This window comes from Dama dama, chromosome 28 (assembly GCF_033118175.1).
Source record: "Dama dama isolate Ldn47 chromosome 28, ASM3311817v1, whole genome shotgun sequence".
NCBI lineage: Eukaryota > Metazoa > Chordata > Mammalia > Artiodactyla > Cervidae > Dama > Dama dama.
Genome location: NC_083708.1, coordinates 59,549,179 through 59,569,201, shown reverse-complemented (window position 1 = coordinate 59,569,201; position 20,023 = coordinate 59,549,179). Strand labels below are relative to the sequence as shown.

Here is a 20,023-nt window from a genome sequence, read left to right as displayed (position 1 = left end):
CTGTATTACCTTAGTACATGCTTTAATATAGAGGGTTGAGATGGCCAAATATAGTAGAAAGAAGTTGGTATCCAAGAAACCTATCAATCGTGGGTTAAATTCTGGTTCTTCCACTTGCTGGCTATGTGAACTTGAGCAAATTACCTAACTTCTCTGATGTTTGATTTCTTATTTAGTAAAACAGAGGTCTTTCCTTGCAAGGTTGCTAGTAAGAAAGGAGTTTACTGAGAAATATTAGTTTTTGTCTCTATCTATAAATAAGGACAGTTATCTGCAAGTGGCCAGTTGAGTACTTTCCAAAATGCCTGAACATGTTCTGAATGATGATGCAGATTTTGTACTATCATTAATGAGTATTGGAATATAAATGATATATCACCTCTGATTCCAGTTTGGAGAAATATTTGTGATTATCAGTTAGAATCATAACCTGTTCTTTTCACTGATGAATAGCTGCTCTGTCCTCACCAAGGAAAAGACCCTGTTTCTGGGAAAGATTGAAGGCAGGAGGAAAAGGGATGAGAGAAGATGAGTTGGTTGGATGGCGTTACTGACTCAATGGACATGAGTTTGAGCAAGCTCCGGGAGATGGTGAAGGATAGGGAAGCCTGGCGTGCTGCAGTCTACGGGGTTGCAAAGAGTTGGACGTGACTTAGCGGCTGAACAACAGCCTCAAGTTACAACAGCCTTGACACTTGAACAGTGTCAAGGTAAAGTCTTCAGCTTTAGAAGATGTTGTAGTCTGGGTTAGAGTAGGGACTCATAGACCACCTAGCCAGTTGGAGAACCAAGAACTAGAACTCAGGGATCCCTGATTTCCAGTTTTGTGATTCACCCATCAAGTCATGGTGTTATGCTATGAGTGATAGGAGAGGCAAGGACAAATAGGACGTGTCCTTGCCCTTCTGCAACTTGACAACGTGACTAAACTAATATATTTAAGCAACTTTAATAAAGTTAATTAATTAATTTTTATTTTGGGGGCTGTGGGGGTCTTCGCTGCTGCACAGGGCCTTTCTCTGGCTGCGGTGAGTGGGGTGCTCTTCGCTGAGGGGTGCTGGCTGCTCACCGCGGCGGCTCCTCTGTCCTGGAGCTCAGGCTCCGGGGCATGAGCTCAGTGTCTGGGTGGCACAGGTGTCGCTGTCCCAAGGCACGTGGGGTCTTCCTGGATCAGGGCTGAAGCCCGTGTCCCTGCATTGACAGGCAGATTCTTAGCCACTGGACCACCAGGGAAGTCTCAAAGCAACTTTGCTTTGATGAACTAGGTCAATAGCACTAATTTCTCCAGTAATAGAGAAGGTATTTTAGCGGGCATATCTTAACTAAGTGAAAAACGTTATGGATTAGAACTATCCTAAATATTTCTCTGAGTTAAAAAAAGATCTGGCTTTCAGTTACAAATGTCTGGATGTCTCTCTGAGGGCTTGATATTCTGACTGTCCATTTGTTTCTCTAGCCCTTTGCACACACAGACATAAACACAGATGCACTTGAGCTACTGTTAAAGGTCACACACAAAAAGTTTGCAGTGAGAAAAGAGAAAGTAGGTAAAATATGTGCATTTTGTTTTTCAACTTAATATTTTGAAGACTCATTCTTTAATGGAAGGCCATTGCTCTGCTCATAATCCAAGAATTCAAGAGTTTTGTATTTCACTCAAGAACTGTGTTCAATAAATCCTCTTTGTTTTCTGTTTGAGGCAGATATTTTATTTATGGTAATGCTTAGGCCATATAGGACTAATAGAAAAATCAGTCTGTAACTTGCAAATTATTCTTTTTTTTGTTACCAATATTAATTGGCATTTGGTTTTCATATTTGAAAACTTGGGACTTTGTATTTTCACAACCAAGTAATTAAATTGAAAACATGATAACTTCTCTGAGAGAAAATAAATGAGTTTTGGTTTCTTCACAGATAAAATACAGTGGCAGAGATAGGAAGTTGTAGATTTAATTTTTCTTACAAACTGGTGAAGGCTTAAGTGAGATAATTTCTGATTTATAGAAGAGCTAACACTTACATAGGAAAAAATGTCTCAGTTGTTTTCTTTAAAATGCAGACAAGACAATGAAATGTGTTAGTATGTAAAACACTGAAAACAATATCCAACAGAAAACAAGTGTTCAGTAAATGTTAGCTGCTATTATCATGAGATAGTATTTTCAAAAGTACATATCTGTATAGAAATAAAAGATACTATGAAAACAGCTCTCGAGGAAATCTTACAGATTTCATAATTTTTATCACACATCTTTTAATGATTTAATAATGTGAAACAATATTCTCACCATGCTTGAAAAAGACATATCTAGTTTCTTAGTATCTAAGGACCAACATTATGTTTTTGATCATAGAATTAGAAATTGTACAAGAAATACAAGGGGAACAAACAGTTGATAATATCAAGGGTGACATTACTGTCTCAAAAGCACAGAAGAGGAAAGCTACAATTTAAAGTTGGGGAGTGGGAATGGGAGGAAGGCCCATGAGGGAGGGAATATTTTTATATACTTAGAAGATTCATTCCATTGTATAGCAGAAACTAACGCAGCATTGTAAAGCAACTATACTCCCAATAAATTAAAAAAAAAAAAAGAAGAAAGATTGGTTTGCTAAGACGGTTCTTGCTTTCTTTTTGTCATTGACTATGTCTCCCTTGTGTTAACCAGAGATCAAATGTATGATTAAGGAAAGCAGTTTCTTTGACTCATATTTGAGTTTGGAACCATAAAAGGAAAAAAAATCCAAACTAGAGAAATTTTAGTTACATTTGCTTTCAAGTGCATGTGTATTTCCTATATGCCAAGGAACAGAATTATTAGATTAACATTTTTTCAGAACGTGGAGGCAGAATAATATTTTGTGGTGTGTGCATTTTTTTATGGCTTAGTGACTGAGCATGGGAAAGGATAGAACTAGTGGATTGTAGACAAAACACCAATAGGATTGTATTCTTAGGGCTGATGGACATCTGACAGATTGATAAATGCCATTGTGCTGAAATATTTTCAATCAAGGCATTTGTGGGAAAGAAAATGCAATAATTCTGTCAAACAAAAGAAATCTACTTAATGTTTGCAAACTTCTAACTAACTTCAGGCAATCGAAGGGATTTCCTGTTAGTGGGGGGAAGAGGAGTTTAGATAACTGCAGTTTGACCTAGCTATTTAGCATAACTTTGATTTGCAGCAGTGGAAAGCCAACTTGATGGAAAGCCAAACTGGTATAAAATTCTCCATTACCATCATTGTCATCAACCATATCATCCCATCAAAGGCTAGGTTCTTTTCTTGGGTGTTTCTTGGTTGCTCCCTGTCCCTTCTCTTCTGTTTTCTTTCCTTTAGAAGATAACTCTTTGGATGTTAGCATAGCCAACAAAGGCACAGTAAGAGAGAGAGGGCTGAAGATAGGAGAAGAAGAGGAAAATGGTGAGCCGGGAAGTTTCTAGGGCCCTGAGAAAAGCTTTGGGAGCGGCCTGGGCACAGTCCTCAGAGTTGAACGAGCACTGTGATCACCTCTGGACAAAGGCCCACGCTGCCCTTGACCCCATCGCGTCCTCAGACAGGGTGAGCTGTCTGCAGCTGTTTCTTGGTGGATTAAGGGAGGAGTCATAACTACCCAAGTTCATAGTGTGAATAAAAATGAAACTTTTGGGGGATTTCTGCACTGCAAGGCAAAGCTGAACTTGTAAGACCTCAAGGTATCATTTCACTCTAAGATTTTTTTTTTTTTTTTTGCTTTGGATTTTTAAATTTTTAAAAAAAATTTATAGTTGACAGTTAGTTTCAGGTGTAGAGCCAAGCGAATTAGCTACATGTATTTACATACATATATATCCATTCTTTTTCAGTTTTTTTCACTCTAAGACTTTACAAGTCTTTTGGTTCCAGCCATCCAACAACACTTCCTGAACTCTTCTTCCTGTGTTGGGGGTCAGAAAATGAGTCCTGGTTTTGGTTCAGCCATGACGTGGCCATGGTACCTTGACAAGCCTCTCTGCTTCCTCGATATGAAAAGAGGAGCTTTAATTAGGTGAGAACTGCTCCAGCTCTCACATTCTGTGTGATTCTGTGACCCATGAGCTCCAGCACCCTTGCGCGATGGAGCAGGAGCCGTGGGAACAGAAGCAGCCCCTTCTCTGATGTTCCGGGGCATTCCTTCTGCCTTGGATTGGATAGTGAGTACTAACCACAAGGGAGTCTCTTCCCAATTATTTTAGAGCTCTGAGTGTTTCTGGGTATGTGCTACTGAGCTTGTGTCCTCGTGTTTATAAAAGTGGTATTGTGTGCTCTGTGAGAATAATAAGTAGGGGAAATGTGTGCCGTGTATGGATAGGGAATGGTTTTCCTAGCAATGATCACAGTAAAAAAAAAAAATATGCCAAAAGATGTGGGTTTTCCCCTACTTCCATTACCCCCAAATCTAGTCCCTAGCTTATTGTTAATGTTCCTTTTTTCATGTAAGATAAAAGATAAAATCATGCACGACCACGAGAATCTGTTATGATTTGGGGGTAAACCAAGATTCTGCACATGCTCATAGGACAGGGAGGCTTCACTGCTGTTTGGGGTGCTATATTCATTTATTTACATTTATTAATTAATTGATTTGGCTGCCTCGGGTCTTGGTTGCGGCATGCGGACTCTGTAGGTGCAGCACATGGGCTTAGCTGCTCCTCTTATTTCCCTGACTGAGGATTGGACCCACATCCCCTACAGTGAAAGGTGGGGTGCTTTATTTAAAGCACATGTGTGTACCTATTCGGAGGTCTTCCCTGGTGGCTCAGGGGTAAAGGGTCCGCCTGCAATGCAGGAGCTGAAGGAGACGTGGATTCGATCCCTGGGTAGGGAAGATCCCCTGGAGGAGGGCATGGCAACCTACTCCAGTATTCTTGCCTGGAGAATGCCATGGACAGAGGAGCCTGGCAGGCTCAGTCCGTAGCGCCGGTCCAAAGAGTCGAACACCACTAAAGCGACTTAGAATGCACTCAAGCATGCATACATATTCGGAAATCTGAATGACCCTCAAAAGTTGCTTTCCTTTCCTTTTCCTAGATTTCCACGCTCTTTATGTTTGTTTCTTCTTAATGGTGTTTCAAAATGCAAACATCTGTAGGAGTGGAAACCATTACGCGTAAAAGTTGAGGCAAATCCAAGATATTTACTAAAAGTATAGGGAATATTTAGTCCCTGGACTGGGCTGCCCTCTTTCATATTTTTCAGATAGTCTCAGTAATATGATTTCATCATTGACAGCCTTTTGAAGTTTCTTCTGTTATAGCTTTTCTTCTGTGATGGCATAGAGACTTACTTGAACTTGCCAGAATTAGCCTACTAAGTCTCAATAAACACCCATAAACATAACTTTCTGGTATCACTTGGCACTGCCTAAGCTTGGAACCCTCTTAAAATTAATTTAGTAGGAAATCAGAAGAGTTCTCCAGAACATCCTGGTTGAAGTTTGATTTTGGAGATGCAGATCTGAGGATTATCCCTCTTGAATAGTTGTTTCAAGGATGGGAGCACAGAAGTCAGAGAAGGAGATATTTCTCATCTATTTTAGGCAGGCAGTCCGCCAGTTAGTATTGATCCTTGTCTTGATTTCTTTCCTTCTGAGCTGCACCAGAGACAGAAGTCATGAGATAATTTTAGCATCATTTAATCAACCATTGTTTTCTCTCCAGATGTCATTGCTAATGAACACCCAGGACCTCCTTGCTTTTAGAGGAGGAAGCCTCCTGCTGCCATCCCTGGATTCTGTGCAGGAGAAGGCAGACACACTCAACCTCAACTTACTGCCAGCGTGTTTCTTTGGTCTGGGAGCTGAGACGTGTGATCCGCTTCCCCATTTCTACTCAGAGTGCTCTGTCCTTAAAATAACGGTGAAACAATAGATGGTTAGGAGGTAGAAAAAGAGAGACAAGCTGGAACCGGAACAGCGGCAGTGCTGAGACTCTGACGTGGCAAAGAGATGAATCCAGTGAACCGTCATCTCAGTACCAGATGGAAACCATGTGAGGAGACGCTTTCAGCCATGCACTTTAGGGCACACCCACCGCGGAGACCCTGGTGGGAGGAGGCTAGGGTGGTGGAGAACAGTGTTGCCTGGTGATAGGAAGCCTTGGTTGGAAGTAAGTGTGATCTCAAGTCTGTCTTAGGATTCGGGTCAGTCCTTTTCACTTGAAAGTTCCCCCTACTTGACCAGATTGACTGGTGTTGCTGAGGGCCTATAAAGTCTGCCAAGTTAGCACAGACCAGCATTTCCAGTAAAGCCCAGTAATTTTCACACCATAGAATTAGTGAGACATTAAACGACATATGGTGAACTGTGAGTTGAGCAAAGACTCATCCCAAGAGTGTGAAAGAGAAGAATTAACTGCGTTTTGTCCTTCAGTTATAACTTGTTTCTGCATTTTCAAAATGTGCTTATTCAAGCTCTTAAAAATAGCAACACATCAAGTTTTTTTTTAAAGGACTCTACCGGCCACAGTTCTTCTATTTTGTCCCCCATTTGAGTTTTCCTGGACAACCCCACAAACTAATGAGAGATTCGGTTGTGCAGAAACTAATTGGTCAGGAGGCTTGGGGTGTGTGTTTTAAATAGCTATGCAAATTTTTAAGAACCTTTTAGAAAATATGCACCTTCTGCTGTCCACCTGTTCTCTTTGCAATTTCTTCCTGCTGTTTAATGTGTTACTCTCTTTCCTTGTTCCCCAACCCTTGGCATAGAGTCTGACCTGGAAATGTTTTTTATATTTATTCTGTCTGGGTCTGTTTCCTCTGAGATCTGCAGGTAATTGAAATTTCATTTCGGGCTATGCCTCTAGGAAAAAGCCCATCATTAGCTCCTTCTTTTGTCCCCAATACACTTTTAAAAATATTTCTTTTTATTTATTTACTTGGCTATGTTGGGTCTTAGTTGTGGCATGTGGGATCTAGTTCCCTAACCAGGGATCGAACTCAGGCCCTCTGCATTGGAGTCTTAGCCACTAAACTACCAGAGACGTCCCCCAGATGCACTGTTCCCCTACTTCTTCTTCCCTCTTCCTTGACAGTTTCTGGGTCAAATGGATTCTTCCTAAGTTAATATTTTCTCCTTTATACAGTTTCTCTCTACCATCTAATCTATGGGGAAGATGAGTTATGTTGTGAAAGGGTGTCCATTTCTGACATCCGAGAATCCCTTTCCTTGACCATTTTGATTCTAAAAGGATTCAAATAAAATGAGTCCAGATAGAAGACAGGAGTATAAAGTAACCATCTATCAACAGAGACAACAGAGAATCCCCCTGAGCTCTGCACCCATTGCTAGTTCCTTTCTGCCTTGCAAGCTTGCTAAGGGAAGGAATTTTTTAGGCCCCTGTTTGCCAGTGAAAGAACCAGAGGAGCTCTGTCCCCATGATGCTGCGGACAGGGCTCTCATCAAGGTCACCCATGACCCTTGTGCTGCCAAGCTCAATGGTCATGTCTGTGCCCACATTGCACCTGACCTCTCGCCAGGGCTGCCTCTCCCACCTTCTTCTGCTGTCCCCCCTGCTCCTGGACATTTCCACTCAATCTTCCGGGCTGACCCTCCCTTCCCTGCTTCACGAGTCCATGCCCCAGGGTCAGGCCCAGGCTTTCATCTCTAGCCAACCTTGCTCTTTGGGGATCTCATCTTTGAATATCATTTTTATCCTGAAGGCTTCTAAATATAAATCACCAGTCCCAAAATTTCCCAAAACTCCAGACTTCTAACAAGAAGAGATCTGGATGTGTAGACATCTCTTGATATCTCTAAGAGGTTACCTGGTATCTCTCCTCGATAGGCATCTCAAACTGAATCGTAACCAACTCAAGCACAACTCTTTGTTCTCCCCTCCCCGAACTGTTTCTCTCTCATCCTCTCCAATTCCAGTGAGTTCTTCATTCTGAATTCATGCCCCACTCCCACCTCTGACCAATTAGCTCTACCTCCAGCTGCAGTTCAGTCGCTCAGTCGTGTCTGACTCTTTGCGACCCCGTGGACCGCAGCACAGCAAGCTTCCCTGTCCTTTGCCAGCTCCCGGAGCTCACTCAAACTCATGTCCACTGAGTCGGTGATGCCATCCAGCCATCTCATCCTCTGTCGTCCCCTTCTCCTCCTGCCTGCAATCTTTCCCAGCGTCAGAGTCTTTTCCAATGAGTCGGCTCTTTGCATCAGGTGGCCAAAGTATCGGAGCTACCTCCAGAAGGCCTTGGAAATCCATTCACTGTTTACAACTTCACCACCCCTGTCGGCGCCATTCATTTTTTATCATGTAGCATGGCTGTAGTCACTTCCAGAGAGGTTTCCCTGTTTCTACTCCTGCTCTTATTGTGGGACTTTCTTCACTCAGCAGCCAGGATAATTTTCAAAACTGTGCATCCGGCTGCATCACCCCCCTTCTGAGCCACCCCCTGGCTTGTGCCGTATGCCTGCTGCACCCGTGGAACACTCTTCCTCCTTTCACTGTCCAGCACGTCCACGGTAGTCCTGACCAGCAGAAGAGGTTAAGCCTCTTCGTGCTCTCTGGTTCCTTTCTCACAGGTAAAGTGAGGACAAGAATATTTGTACTTTTTTTTTGGCGGTGCCACGTGGGCATGTGTAATCTTGTTTCCTGATTAGGGATTGAACTTAAGCCCCTTGCGCTGGGATCACAGAGTCTTAACCACTAGACTGCCAGGGAAGTCCCAAGATTCTTTCCAGGTTTGAAAACCCTTTGAAGTATTTATTACTGTGTAGGTAGAGAGTTTCCTAGGTAATTTCTCTTCTTCTTAGAAACGTGGAGGGTGGGGACTTCAGGGACCAATGGTGTGGTTTGCTCCTGTTATCTGACCGAGTCGGGACGAATAGGGTGAACTTAGGGAGGCCCAGGGGAGAATAAAATGGGAAAGTAAGACACGCACAGGGCTTGAAAAGAGGGGTGCACTGAATAAATTTTTCCCTTTATAATTCGTATTGTAATAGAATTGCATCAATTGAGTTGATCTAGAAAGGGGGTAATAAAATGATATTAATTGGCATCATACTAATAATTATACTATTTCTCCTTGAATTTATATAATCTTCCTGCAAAGAGCTAAAAATGGTTTAAAAAGCTCTAATAATATTATACTATTGGGTAACGTGTCTATAATAGACATTAATTACATGGTATTAAACCAACCCACAAAGCTTTCTAAAGGTACAATAGACTAATAAAACACCAGAAACTTAATTGCTACTCTAAGAATTTAGAATTAAAATTAGCTTAATGATAGGAAAAATTTTAATAGGAAAAAATACCCATAGAACTCTCTCTGATGTAGTTTTTTACTATAAGAAAAATTAAAAAGATCAATAAAAACAAAATAAGTACTCAGACCTTGTTAGGCAAGTATCACTGTTAAGTCTCTTCCTTTTCTAAGTTATCTTATTGTGTGGTTTTCAGAGCCTTTTATAAGTCAGCCACTAGAGAGCAAACTTCTTCTTTCTATCAGGCTGTAGTTTTATTTAAAAAAAAAGATACACACCACATATATTTTGGCTCTCTTACAATAGCATATTATCTCAGACTGTAAAATCTGATAATATAGCTTCTCGATGCCTCGGGTGGTGGGCGTGGGGGATGGAAGTGGGCAATTTAAAGGCCTTTCTATTAAAAACATAGGAAAGAACAAGATAAGATATAATGTTGAACGACCTTCCTGGAGTGAAAATGAAACCTTCTGCTAATGGAGTATAAAGTCTTAGGTTTCATCCTATGTAATAAAATATGATAGGCATTATTTGGTCTGACAGGCATCCTGGGCCTTTTTTCCAGGCGAAGGTCTCTAGGGAGTGCAAAGAAATGATACTGTTTCCAGGTGAAATGGTGGATAAATTAGATTGTCAGTGGCCTTTATAGCCTTCAGTTACAGAGGCTTGAACCAGGCAAAGGAAAGCTGCCAGTGGAGGAAACGTCTCATCTACTGGATAAATTCCCACTGTTGACATTCCTCCGAAAGGTCAGGGAGGGCCCCAAAGATGAATATGCAGGAGGGTCAGTCCACTAAAAGGTGCCGGAGAACAGAAGACGGAAGTAAAGAACAGCGGAGAATTCACTGCACACAGAAGCCCTCAGCGTATAGGCCCCAGAAGGCATTTCTCAGCTGGCTATGTGGGAGAGAGGAAGTGAGCAAAACCAATTTTTCTTCTGCTTTCTGTTAACAGTTGGCCTTGTCCACATGACCCTAGGAACTCACAGCTGAACAAACTTGTTGGAATCAAATTTCATCTCTCTTGTCTGGGCTTTGGGATAGTGGAGGATTTACAATCTAGAATTTGGACTTCTGGGGGTATTTTTACAAAATATCATTTAATAACTATAGTTAAATTATAAAAGATAGATATCCAAGAAAGGAGATTTCAAAATTGCCAAGCAAACACTTTCAGGGGTTTATAGGCTATTCCAGCTAGGATACATACGTATATATATATATATGTATGTATATGTATACATGTGTGTGTGTGTGCGCATGCTCAGTCACGTCTGACTCTTTGAGACCCCAGGGACTGTAGCCCTCCAGGGTCCTCTGTCCATGGGATTATCCAAGCAAAGAAACTGGGTCGTCATTCCTTTATCCAGGGAATCTTCCCAACCCAGGGGTGGAACCTGCGTCTCCTACATTGCAGGTGATTCTTTACCACTGAGATACAGTTGACGCATATGAAATTGTCAGTATTTGAATAACTCAGCCTTTAGAGTGGCAGTTTCACAGTGTGGCCTAATACTGTGTTCCTCAGGGCTCTCTGTGGAGAGGCCTCCACCCCAGGGCTCACCAGCCGATCAGGAGTCATTGCACACCCACCGTGAGTCCAGCAAAGTCCCAGCGCAGCCCAACAAAGACCAAGAGGGAACACTTGTCTAGACAGGCGGTGCCATGAGTGCTGTGAGACCTCAGGAGCAGGCAGACCAGTCCTGTCTCCACAGGCTTCTGTGCTCCTGTGAGATGCTGACGCTGACCGCTCACTCGAAGGAGAATGAGACTGCCCTGTTCTCTAGAGTTGAAGGGCTGTGGGAGTAGGAAATGGGCTGAGATCCAGTCCTGACTGGGGGCTGCAGGAAGACGTCATGGAGGAGGTGGCAGTCATGTTTGGGGGCTGATGCTTACCTGAAAGCGGTGGTCTTAACTGGGACTTGGACAATGCCTTAAGATTGTTCTCAGAATTTCTCTCAGCTATCTGAGGCTGTGAATCACCAGGTAGGAAAGTCTCTGACAAACCTATATAGTGTATTAAAAAGCAGAGACATCACTTTGCTGAAAAAGGTCTGTACAGTCCAAGTTATGGTTCTTCCAGCAGTCATGTATGGATGTGAGAGTTGGATCATAATGAAGGCTGAGCACTGAAGAATTGATGCTTTGGAACTGTGGTGCTGGAGAAGACTCTTGAGAGACCCTTAGACTGCAAGGAGATCAAACCAGTCAATCCTAAAAGAAATCAACCTCAAATATTCATTGGAAGGACTGATGCTGAAGCTGAAGCTCCAATACTTTGGCCACTTGATGTAAAGAGCCGACTCACTGGAAAAGACTCTGGTGGTGGGAAAGATTGAAGGCAAAAGGAGAAGGGGACAACAGAGAATGAGATGGTTAGATAGCATCACCAACTCAGTGGGCATGAATTTGAGCAAACTCTGGGAGAGTGACAGACGGGGAAGCCTGGCATGCTGCAGTCCATGGGGTCACAAAGAGTCAGACACTGCTTAGCGGCTGAACACAAGCTCTCTGGGGGCAGGGGCCTCTCTGTCACCACAGGGCAGCTGGTGGAATGGAGCCTCTGTTCCACACTCTGGAGCATTGCAGTGGGCGAGAACGCTTCCCCTGGAGCCAGATGGCCCGTAGTATCTGTCTGACCTTCGGTAATTTAATTCACTTCTCTGTGCCCCAGAGTCTTCACCTGCAAACTATGGGTAAATAACAGCACCCGTGTGTGGTCTCCTCTGGAATTCAGACCCTACTGGGCATTTCTGTGGGTCTGTGGGTAACCTAATAAAACTCTTCTCACTGACACATGGAGGGAGCCTCTAGGAAAGAACCCCAGTGAGCTAGACTTGAGGAAGAGGGAGCCAGACTGGTAGGTTGGGAATAAGGGGTGTCAGGACAGGACATCTGTTGCATGAAATGGTTTTCTTTGGCCCAGTTCTGTGCCCTGATTCTCGCAGGGTGTGTGTGTATGTGTGTGTGTGTAACACTAGGTTTTCAAGCAAATGAATGAGATCTCCAAAGAGCTCTTTTTACCTAAATCTCTCCAGAAGCCCAGGGCCCTGGTGGAATTTCTTTCGCAGCCCTTAGACAGATGGTAACTCAGGAGGAGTTAGGGCTCAGGGCAGCTGCGAGGGGCCGGCAGCCCAGAGGCCAGAGGCAGGCACTGCCGCCCCCGAGCCCCACGGCTTCCTCTGGCGGCAGAGAGGTCTGGCAGATCCTCGCCAAGTGGAGGCAGCAGTTCTTGGACATATTCAAGACAGCCCTAGGGAATGCCTAGAAATTCGCTGGGGTGGGGCAGGGCTGGGGTGGGAGGGAGCCAGGAGCTCCTCGCAAGGAGGAGGGGACTGTAATAGCGGGCAAGGGTGAAAGTCAGCTGAAGGAAGGCTCTGACCCAGTATTACCCAATTTGTATCTTTCAGGCTGCTGTGTTCATCAGTTAAGTGTGAATCCCGGCTTGCAATTTAGCAATATCTACCGTAACTGAAGGTCAGAAAAGTTTTTAAAAAGTTCTGCCCCTGCCGAAGAACATAATATAGCTTATTGTGGATGGTTAAAAAAATATGGAAAGCTGCAAAATTAGATTAAAATTACCCTTAGCTTATCATGCAGTGATAACTACTTTTGATGTAAATGTATTTTGATGTATTTCTATCCAGATTTTATCCTGATGAAAGACATGCATATTTGGAATTTGCTAAATTTGTCAATTTTTTAAAAATACTTATATATTTCTGTAAAATTTTACCAATTTTTATCTCCCTTTTGCATTTGACATTGTTTTGAATATTTTCTTACATTGACTATTATTGAAAATATTATTTAATATATTGTTGTTTAGTTACTAAGTCATGTCCGACTCCTTGTGACCCCATAGATTGTAGCATGCCAGGCTCTTCTGTCCATAGAATTCTCCAGGCAAGAGTGGGTTGCCATTCCCTTCTCCAGAGAATCTTCCCAACCCAGGGATCAAACCCGAGTCTCCTGTGTTGGCAGGCGCATTCTTTACCACTGAGCCATCAGGGAAGCCCATTTCTTTATATAGGTTGCTATAAATTTTAAAAGTCATTTTTATTTTATTAAATCATAACATGTAAATATTACATGCAAATATTCCATAAAATGAAACAGTGCTAAATGGCATAAAGAGCAATCCCTTTTCTACTCATATTTGCCTGCTTTGTCTCAAGAGGAACCATTTTGAACACTTAGAAGCTTCTTTTGATATTTACCTCCAAGTTGAAAACAGATGTTAACTATCTATTATGTCTTCATTTGCCAAGTTTAGTACACATAGTGAGGACTTTTGCTTACTTTTAGCCTCTTTTTCTTGAGTCTTAATGATTTAATCTCATTGTTATTTTTCGCTAAATATACGTTTAGTATTTTCATGATTAGTATATGAATATTGTTCACTACCACTGTAGATAATGGGCTATAATAATTTTTTTCTTGTTTGTTTTTTGTTTTTTCTTGGAGATACTAATTGTCATTTCATTTGCTTAAATTTCTTTGACACGTGATGTCTTCCTACCTTTGAATATCTCTGTTAAATTGCTCACTATACAATTTTCCATATGATCAAACTTATCATATAATTTATCAGTTCCATTTTATCCTGTAAGATTTCTTCTGAAGCCCTCTGACCTCCTGCTACATTCTGGACTGGCTTTCTGTAGGCCAGAAGTCTCTAGATTTTTTAAATGGTGGACTGTTATCAATTTACATTACTTTGCCAACAAAGGTTCGTCTAGTCAAGGCTATGGTTTTTCTAGTAGTCATGTATGGATGTGAGAGTTGGACTATAAAGAAAGCTGAGTGCTGAAGAACTAATGATTTTGAACTCTGGTCCTGGGGAAGACTTGACAGTCCCTTGGACTGCAAGGAGATCCAACCAGTCTATCTTAAAGGAGATCAGTCCTGAATATTCTTTGGAAGGACTGATGCTGAAGTTGAAACTCCAATATTTTGGCCACCTGATGTGAAGAACTGACTCATTGGAAAAGACCCTGATGCTGGGAAAGATTGAAGGCAGGAGGAGAAGGGGACGACAGAGGATGAGATGGTTGGATGGCGTTACTGACTCAATGGACATGAGTTTGAGTAGACTCCAGGAGTTGGTGATGGACAGGGAGGCCTGGTGTGCTGTGGTTCATGGGGTCGCGAAGAGTTGGACATGACTGAGTGACTGAAATGAGCTGAACTGAACTGTTATCAATTTTCAAAGAAACACATGCCTCCTATATTTGTATATTGTTTTGTTTATAAAATATGTTTTTCTATAATAACATATACACAAAGAAACATGAACAACATTTGAAATTTTAAAAGACAAACATTAAAATAAGTAAAAAGATGTTACTTCCTTCTTGTGCCCCAACAATTGTCTTTTGCTCACTGGTGAGAGATGGAGGTGAGATGTCTGCTCTAGGCTTACTCACAATAATTATCCTAGGGTTTTCCTTTCCATCAGTCTAGAAATTCTTTTTGGCTATTTCTTGTGTTGGACCTGTTTCTTTCTTTCTTTTTTTTTTTTCACGTGTTAGTACTTTTAATGTTGCGCACATCAAATTATAGGAAAGAGACAACTATAAACAAGACGCAGTCCCTCTACTTCCATGAACAGCACACGGCATTACAGCAAGCCAAGTTTATGTTCAACCATCAAATGCGGTTCTCCCATTAGTTCACTTTGTGATGGGTCATTAAGAATATCTTCAAATCCAATAGTCTCATCATTACCCCTCAAAATATCCAGTGAAAGGTTTGAGCTTGGAAGAAATGGAAGACGCTGAACCTGCTGCACTGCCTTGAATTCCATCTGCAGTTTTAGTGGTGCAAAAAGACCCTGGATGTTTCTCAGTGTGGAGAAGTTCATCTTATCTTGGTTGAGCTGGTAATTTTTTTCTGATAATTCAAGAGGATGACTGGGCAGAAGTTCATTTTTCACACAAGAAAAACCTTTTCGAAGAAGATCATGACTTTCAAAAGGTCCACTTGCTGACAGCTCAGTAACTGGAATACTGTCCTTTAGCTGAGATCCAAGTCCTCTGGCATTCATTTTCGACTCGCTCAGCGTACAGAAGCTCTCCCCTTCGGACCTGTTTCTTGAATTTCGTGTTTCTTCCTTCTGAGTTCTCTCATTTGGATGAAGCATATCCTCTGGTAACTTCCTAAGGAAAAGTGCAAGGGAGGTTAATTTCCTGAGATTTTGTTTGTCTAAAAGTGTGTTTATATAAAACAGTAAAAATATAAGCCACAGACTGGGAGAAAATATTTGTAAAACACTTATCTTTAAAGGTCCTGTGTCCGAAATATGTGAAGAAATTTGCAAAACTCAGTAACAGGGCAGTGAAGAATCCAATTAAAAATGGGCATAATATCCAGACACCAAAGAAGATATATAGATGTCAAACGAAAAGCTGCTCAACATCATATGTCATTAGAGGATTGCAAAGTAAAACAGTAATGGGAAACCACTACACGCTGCTGATTTGAATGGCCAAAATCCAAAACACACAAGACCAAGTGCTGTCAAGGCCATGGGCCAGCAGGAGTTCTCCTTCACGGCTGGTGGGAACACCAAACGGCACAGCTACTTTAGAAGACAGTCTGGGGGTTTCTCAGAAAATTAAACACAGTTTAGTGTATAACACAGCAATCACTCTTGTTGCTGTTTACCTAAATGAGTTGAAGATTTGTGTTCACACAACAGCCTGCGTGAGAATATTCACAGAAACTTTATTCATAATGGTCCAGACTTGGAAACAACAAAGATGTCCTTCAATGGGCAGACGGACAAACAAACTGGGGACTGTCTATACCATGAAATATTGTTTAGCAATAAGAAGGTCTATCAAGCCATGCAAAGACAGGGGGGTAACTTAAATGCGCTGCTCAGTGAAGAAAACTAGCCTGAAAAAGCTACATACTGTATGACTCCAGCTCTATCACATTCTGGAAAAGGCAAGAATATGAAGAGAGTGAAAACGTTAGTGGCTGATAGGTTCAGGTGAGAGAGAAGGAGGGATGGGAGATGGGGAGCATAGGTGATTTTTCGGGACTGGAAACTGCTCCACATGATACTGTAATGGTGAACAGATAACAATATACCTTTGTCAAAAATAGCAGTGTAAAACACAAAGCCTAAACTTTAAGGTAAACTATGGACTTCAGTTAATCATAATGTATCAACATTCACTCATCAATTATAGCAAATGTACCACACCAATATAGGATGCTAATAAGAGGGGAAACTTCATGTTGTTGGGGTGATGGGGAAGAGTGGGGAAAAAGGGTACATGGGAACTTAGCAATTTCTGTTCATTTTTTTTCTATAAATATAAAACTGCTCTAAAAAAGTCTATTAATTTTAAAAAGTCTTTATCCTTGCATTTGATGAATAATTTGATTTGGATAAAGGATTCAAGATTAGAATAATTTTCATTCAGAATCTTTAAACAAGGTTCTATTGCCTGCTACATTCAGTACTGCTCTTAGAAATCTCATACCATTTTATGTAATGATCTGTGGAATAATCTGCTTGCCCCCATGTATTCCATTCCCCAGAACTTTCAAAATCTTCTCTTTTACTGCTTTGAAATTTCATAATGATCCAGGTCTTTCTTTCATTAGCTTCATTGGCATTTAAAAAAATTTTTAATTAAGTATAGTCAGTTTACAATGTTGTGCTAATTTCCACTGTACAGTAATTTTGTTATATATATGTGTATATATATATTCTTTTTCATATTCTTTTCCATTAAGGCTTATTATTGGATATTGGGTATAATTCCCTGTGCTGTATAGTAGGACTTTGTTGTTTATCCATTTTATATATAATAGTTTGCATCTGCTAGTCCCAAACTCCTGTCTATCCCCTCTCACCCGCCTCTGGGAACCATGAATCTGTTCTCTATGAGTCTCTTTCTCTTTCGTAGATAGGTTCATTTGTGTCATATTTTAGATTCCACATATAAGTGGTATCACTTGGTATTTGTCTTTCTCTTTCTGACTTACTTCACTCAGTAAACAATCTCTAGATCCATTCATGTAGCTTCCAATAGCATTATTTTATTCTTTCATTGGCTTTTTAATCTGTAGACTTGTGTCCAATAGATCTTTTCTTATATTATTTTTTTGATAATTTCCTGCTGTATTTTTCCTCTTCTCTCCTGTTAATCTTGACCTCTGGATTGACCTCTAATTTTCTTTTTTTCTCTTCTAATACCAATCTCTTTTTTGATGTTGTTTTTGTTATTGAGCTTCATAGACCTTGCTGTCCAAACTCCACACTGGATTTGTCACTTTTCCTATCATTTTCCCTTCTCTGAAGCTATTATTTGTAGTATCTTTGGAAGTTTCTTCTTTCTTCATTGCCTTTTTGTGTCTCCTACTATGCCACTGGTCTCTTGTGTTGGTAACTTTCCTCAGCTGTCTGATAATCCTTGCCTGTCTATATTTGGTTAAGAACAGGGCAGTAAAAAGCTAATCAGAACTCTTTGTGCCTGTGTGGGACTGATCAACTGGTGAATGTTGCTGCGGGATGATTGGTGAGTGGAGAGATTTTTAATTGAATTCTCAGCATGTTAGTATGTGTTGTATCTTCAGGTTCATTTACTACAGCAAAGGATACTGCCATCTCCTGCCTTGGGGTATAATACTGGCTGCTTGAGCTCAAGGGTTGACAATGGGCAAGGCTGGAGTTTCAGCATCCATAATGCAGATTTTTCACTTGGCCCCTCTTTTTTCACCTTTAGTACTGCTGGACTTCCCTGCTGGCTCAGCAGAATCCATCTGCTAGTGCAGGAGACGTGGATTTGATTGCTGGGTTGAGAAGATCCCCTGGAAAAGGAAATAGCAACCCACTCTAGTATTCTTGCCTGGTAAATCCCGGGGACAGAGAAGCCTGCTGGCTACAGTCCGTGGGGCCGCAAAGAGTTAGACACAACTTAGCAACTAAACACCAATGACAGCAGCAGTAACAACTGCATCTCCGCTGTCCTCTATGGTGGTTATTCTTCCTTGTCTGGAGACTTTCCAGTTCAAGTTCTCCAGATGCTGTTCAGAGTGATGTGAGAGCAAGAGGCTTAAATTTTCTCCTGGTTGACTAGTGGGATCCTCTTCAGATCCACTCCTGAGTTATTTTGATGCTCTGTTAGTCTTTGGTAACATTTTTGCTCTTATGACAAGATGCTCCAACATCACCTTCTATATTCCCTGTCTTGACCTGGAATTAAACATTCTCTCCAAGCATTCTTGGTTCCTTTTAGCCAAAAATGTTATTTAGAGGCAAAACCTCAGTGCTGAGATACTTGTTGATACTAAATTGTGGGGGGGCCTTTTCAATGGGCAGATCTAGGAACTATTTATTTTCAAGGTAAAATTAGGAACTCATTGTGATATTTCAACTGACAATCAGGACAAGGCTTTTATTTAATGTGTCTGGTTTTACGTCTATACTCTCTTTCCTCTACACTGAGAGTCTTAGCTCCCAATGCCACCAAAACGATTGAATCAGAATATCATATAATTGCACATTAGTTTTTTACCCACAGAATACACAGAGCAGTGACAGAATATAAATACCAACATTTCAACCAACAAATGATTACTGAAAATAGTTAAAAAATTTTTTTTGGTAGTTCTTTCTGTTTTTAGAGTCTTTTCCACTAGGTATGAGCTGTCATATTATTGTACTTTAAAATCATCTGAATTGGTTCTTTTCTGTATGGCTATGATACCAACCAGATACACATTTGGGTTCATTTCTTTTTAGCTTCAAAAAGGGGTGTTTTGAAACTTAATTTTATTTTATTTTATAATTTTTAAGATATTTATATGATTTCAAAGTCAAGTTTATGAAACAAAACTATTCAAAGGACTTAGCCTTTACTCCCATACTCTTAACTCCATCCCCTTCTCTCTTTTTTATAGGTAACCATTTGTTTCTATTTTAGCATATACATGGCTATATTTTTAAATACATATATTTTTAAAAGCATGTGTATATTTAATATATGCATAGATGTATGAATATACATGTCTTTGTGTATATACGGACACACACATATATAAGCAGCATACATATTCACACAGTTGGCCTCGCATATCCATGGGGTCTGCATCTGCAGACTCAACCAACTATAGAGTGAAAATATGTGAAGAAAAAAGAAAATTACAGAAAGTTCCCCAAATCAAGACTTGAATTTGCACAACAACCCAGTCCCTTGCCATCCTATGCTTGAAAAATTAGACAGTTTTCTTCTCCTCTGACCTCCTTGCCTCCAACCTCTTCTGTATTCCATAACTAGATAGAAAATCTTAAAATATTTATTTGACTTTGTTATTTTCCCATGAAAAAAAATCTTTGGTAGTTTCTTGATGTATAAAAGATAAAATCCATCTTTCTTAACTGGTGCAATGACACCTCCCTCCCCCTCCAGTCTTGTCACTAGCCTTCTGACTCATCTGTGCACACTTCTGGTTTCAGTTACACCATCCTGCACACTCAGTTTTCATGTTTCCACCTCCATGTCTTCATGTAGGCAATTTCCTGTCCCTACAGAGTCCTTCTTTTCTTCTCTGTGCATGTTGGTTACATAGATTTTCAAGACTGCCTTGGTCATCTGGCAGAAGCAGAACAGGATGGATCATCATCCAGTGTTTGGTTTCCACCCACAGTGTGGTTTGAACCTCAAGACTGATGATGTCATGCCTGCACCAAGAGGGTATGTAAAGATCTAGTTCTTACATACTGGAACTTTCTATGGAGAGCAAGACTGATTCTGCTTTTA

At 41.0% G+C, this 20,023-nt stretch overlaps 1 protein-coding gene and 1 long non-coding RNA gene across 2 annotated transcripts in view; one reads left to right on the top strand and one right to left on the bottom strand.

Moving 5' to 3' along the window:
• LOC133048129 (uncharacterized) overlaps window positions 1-12,850 on the top strand; it is a 79,468-nt gene extending 66,618 nt beyond the window's left edge. The window contains exon 4 of the long non-coding RNA XR_009690960.1: window positions 12,650-12,850. This is a non-coding gene — a long non-coding RNA (uncharacterized LOC133048129). The remainder of the gene's footprint in view (window positions 1-12,649) is intronic.
• Window positions 12,851-14,748: 1,898 nt separating this feature from the next.
• LOC133048304 (proteasome maturation protein) lies at window positions 14,749-15,318 on the bottom strand. Its single transcript, XM_061132017.1, has one exon. It carries the CDS (start codon window positions 15,286-15,288, stop codon window positions 14,863-14,865), a length of 426 nt encoding a protein of 141 aa, XP_060988000.1. The 5' UTR covers window positions 15,289-15,318; the 3' UTR covers window positions 14,749-14,862.
• Window positions 15,319-20,023: the final 4,705 nt, after the last annotated feature.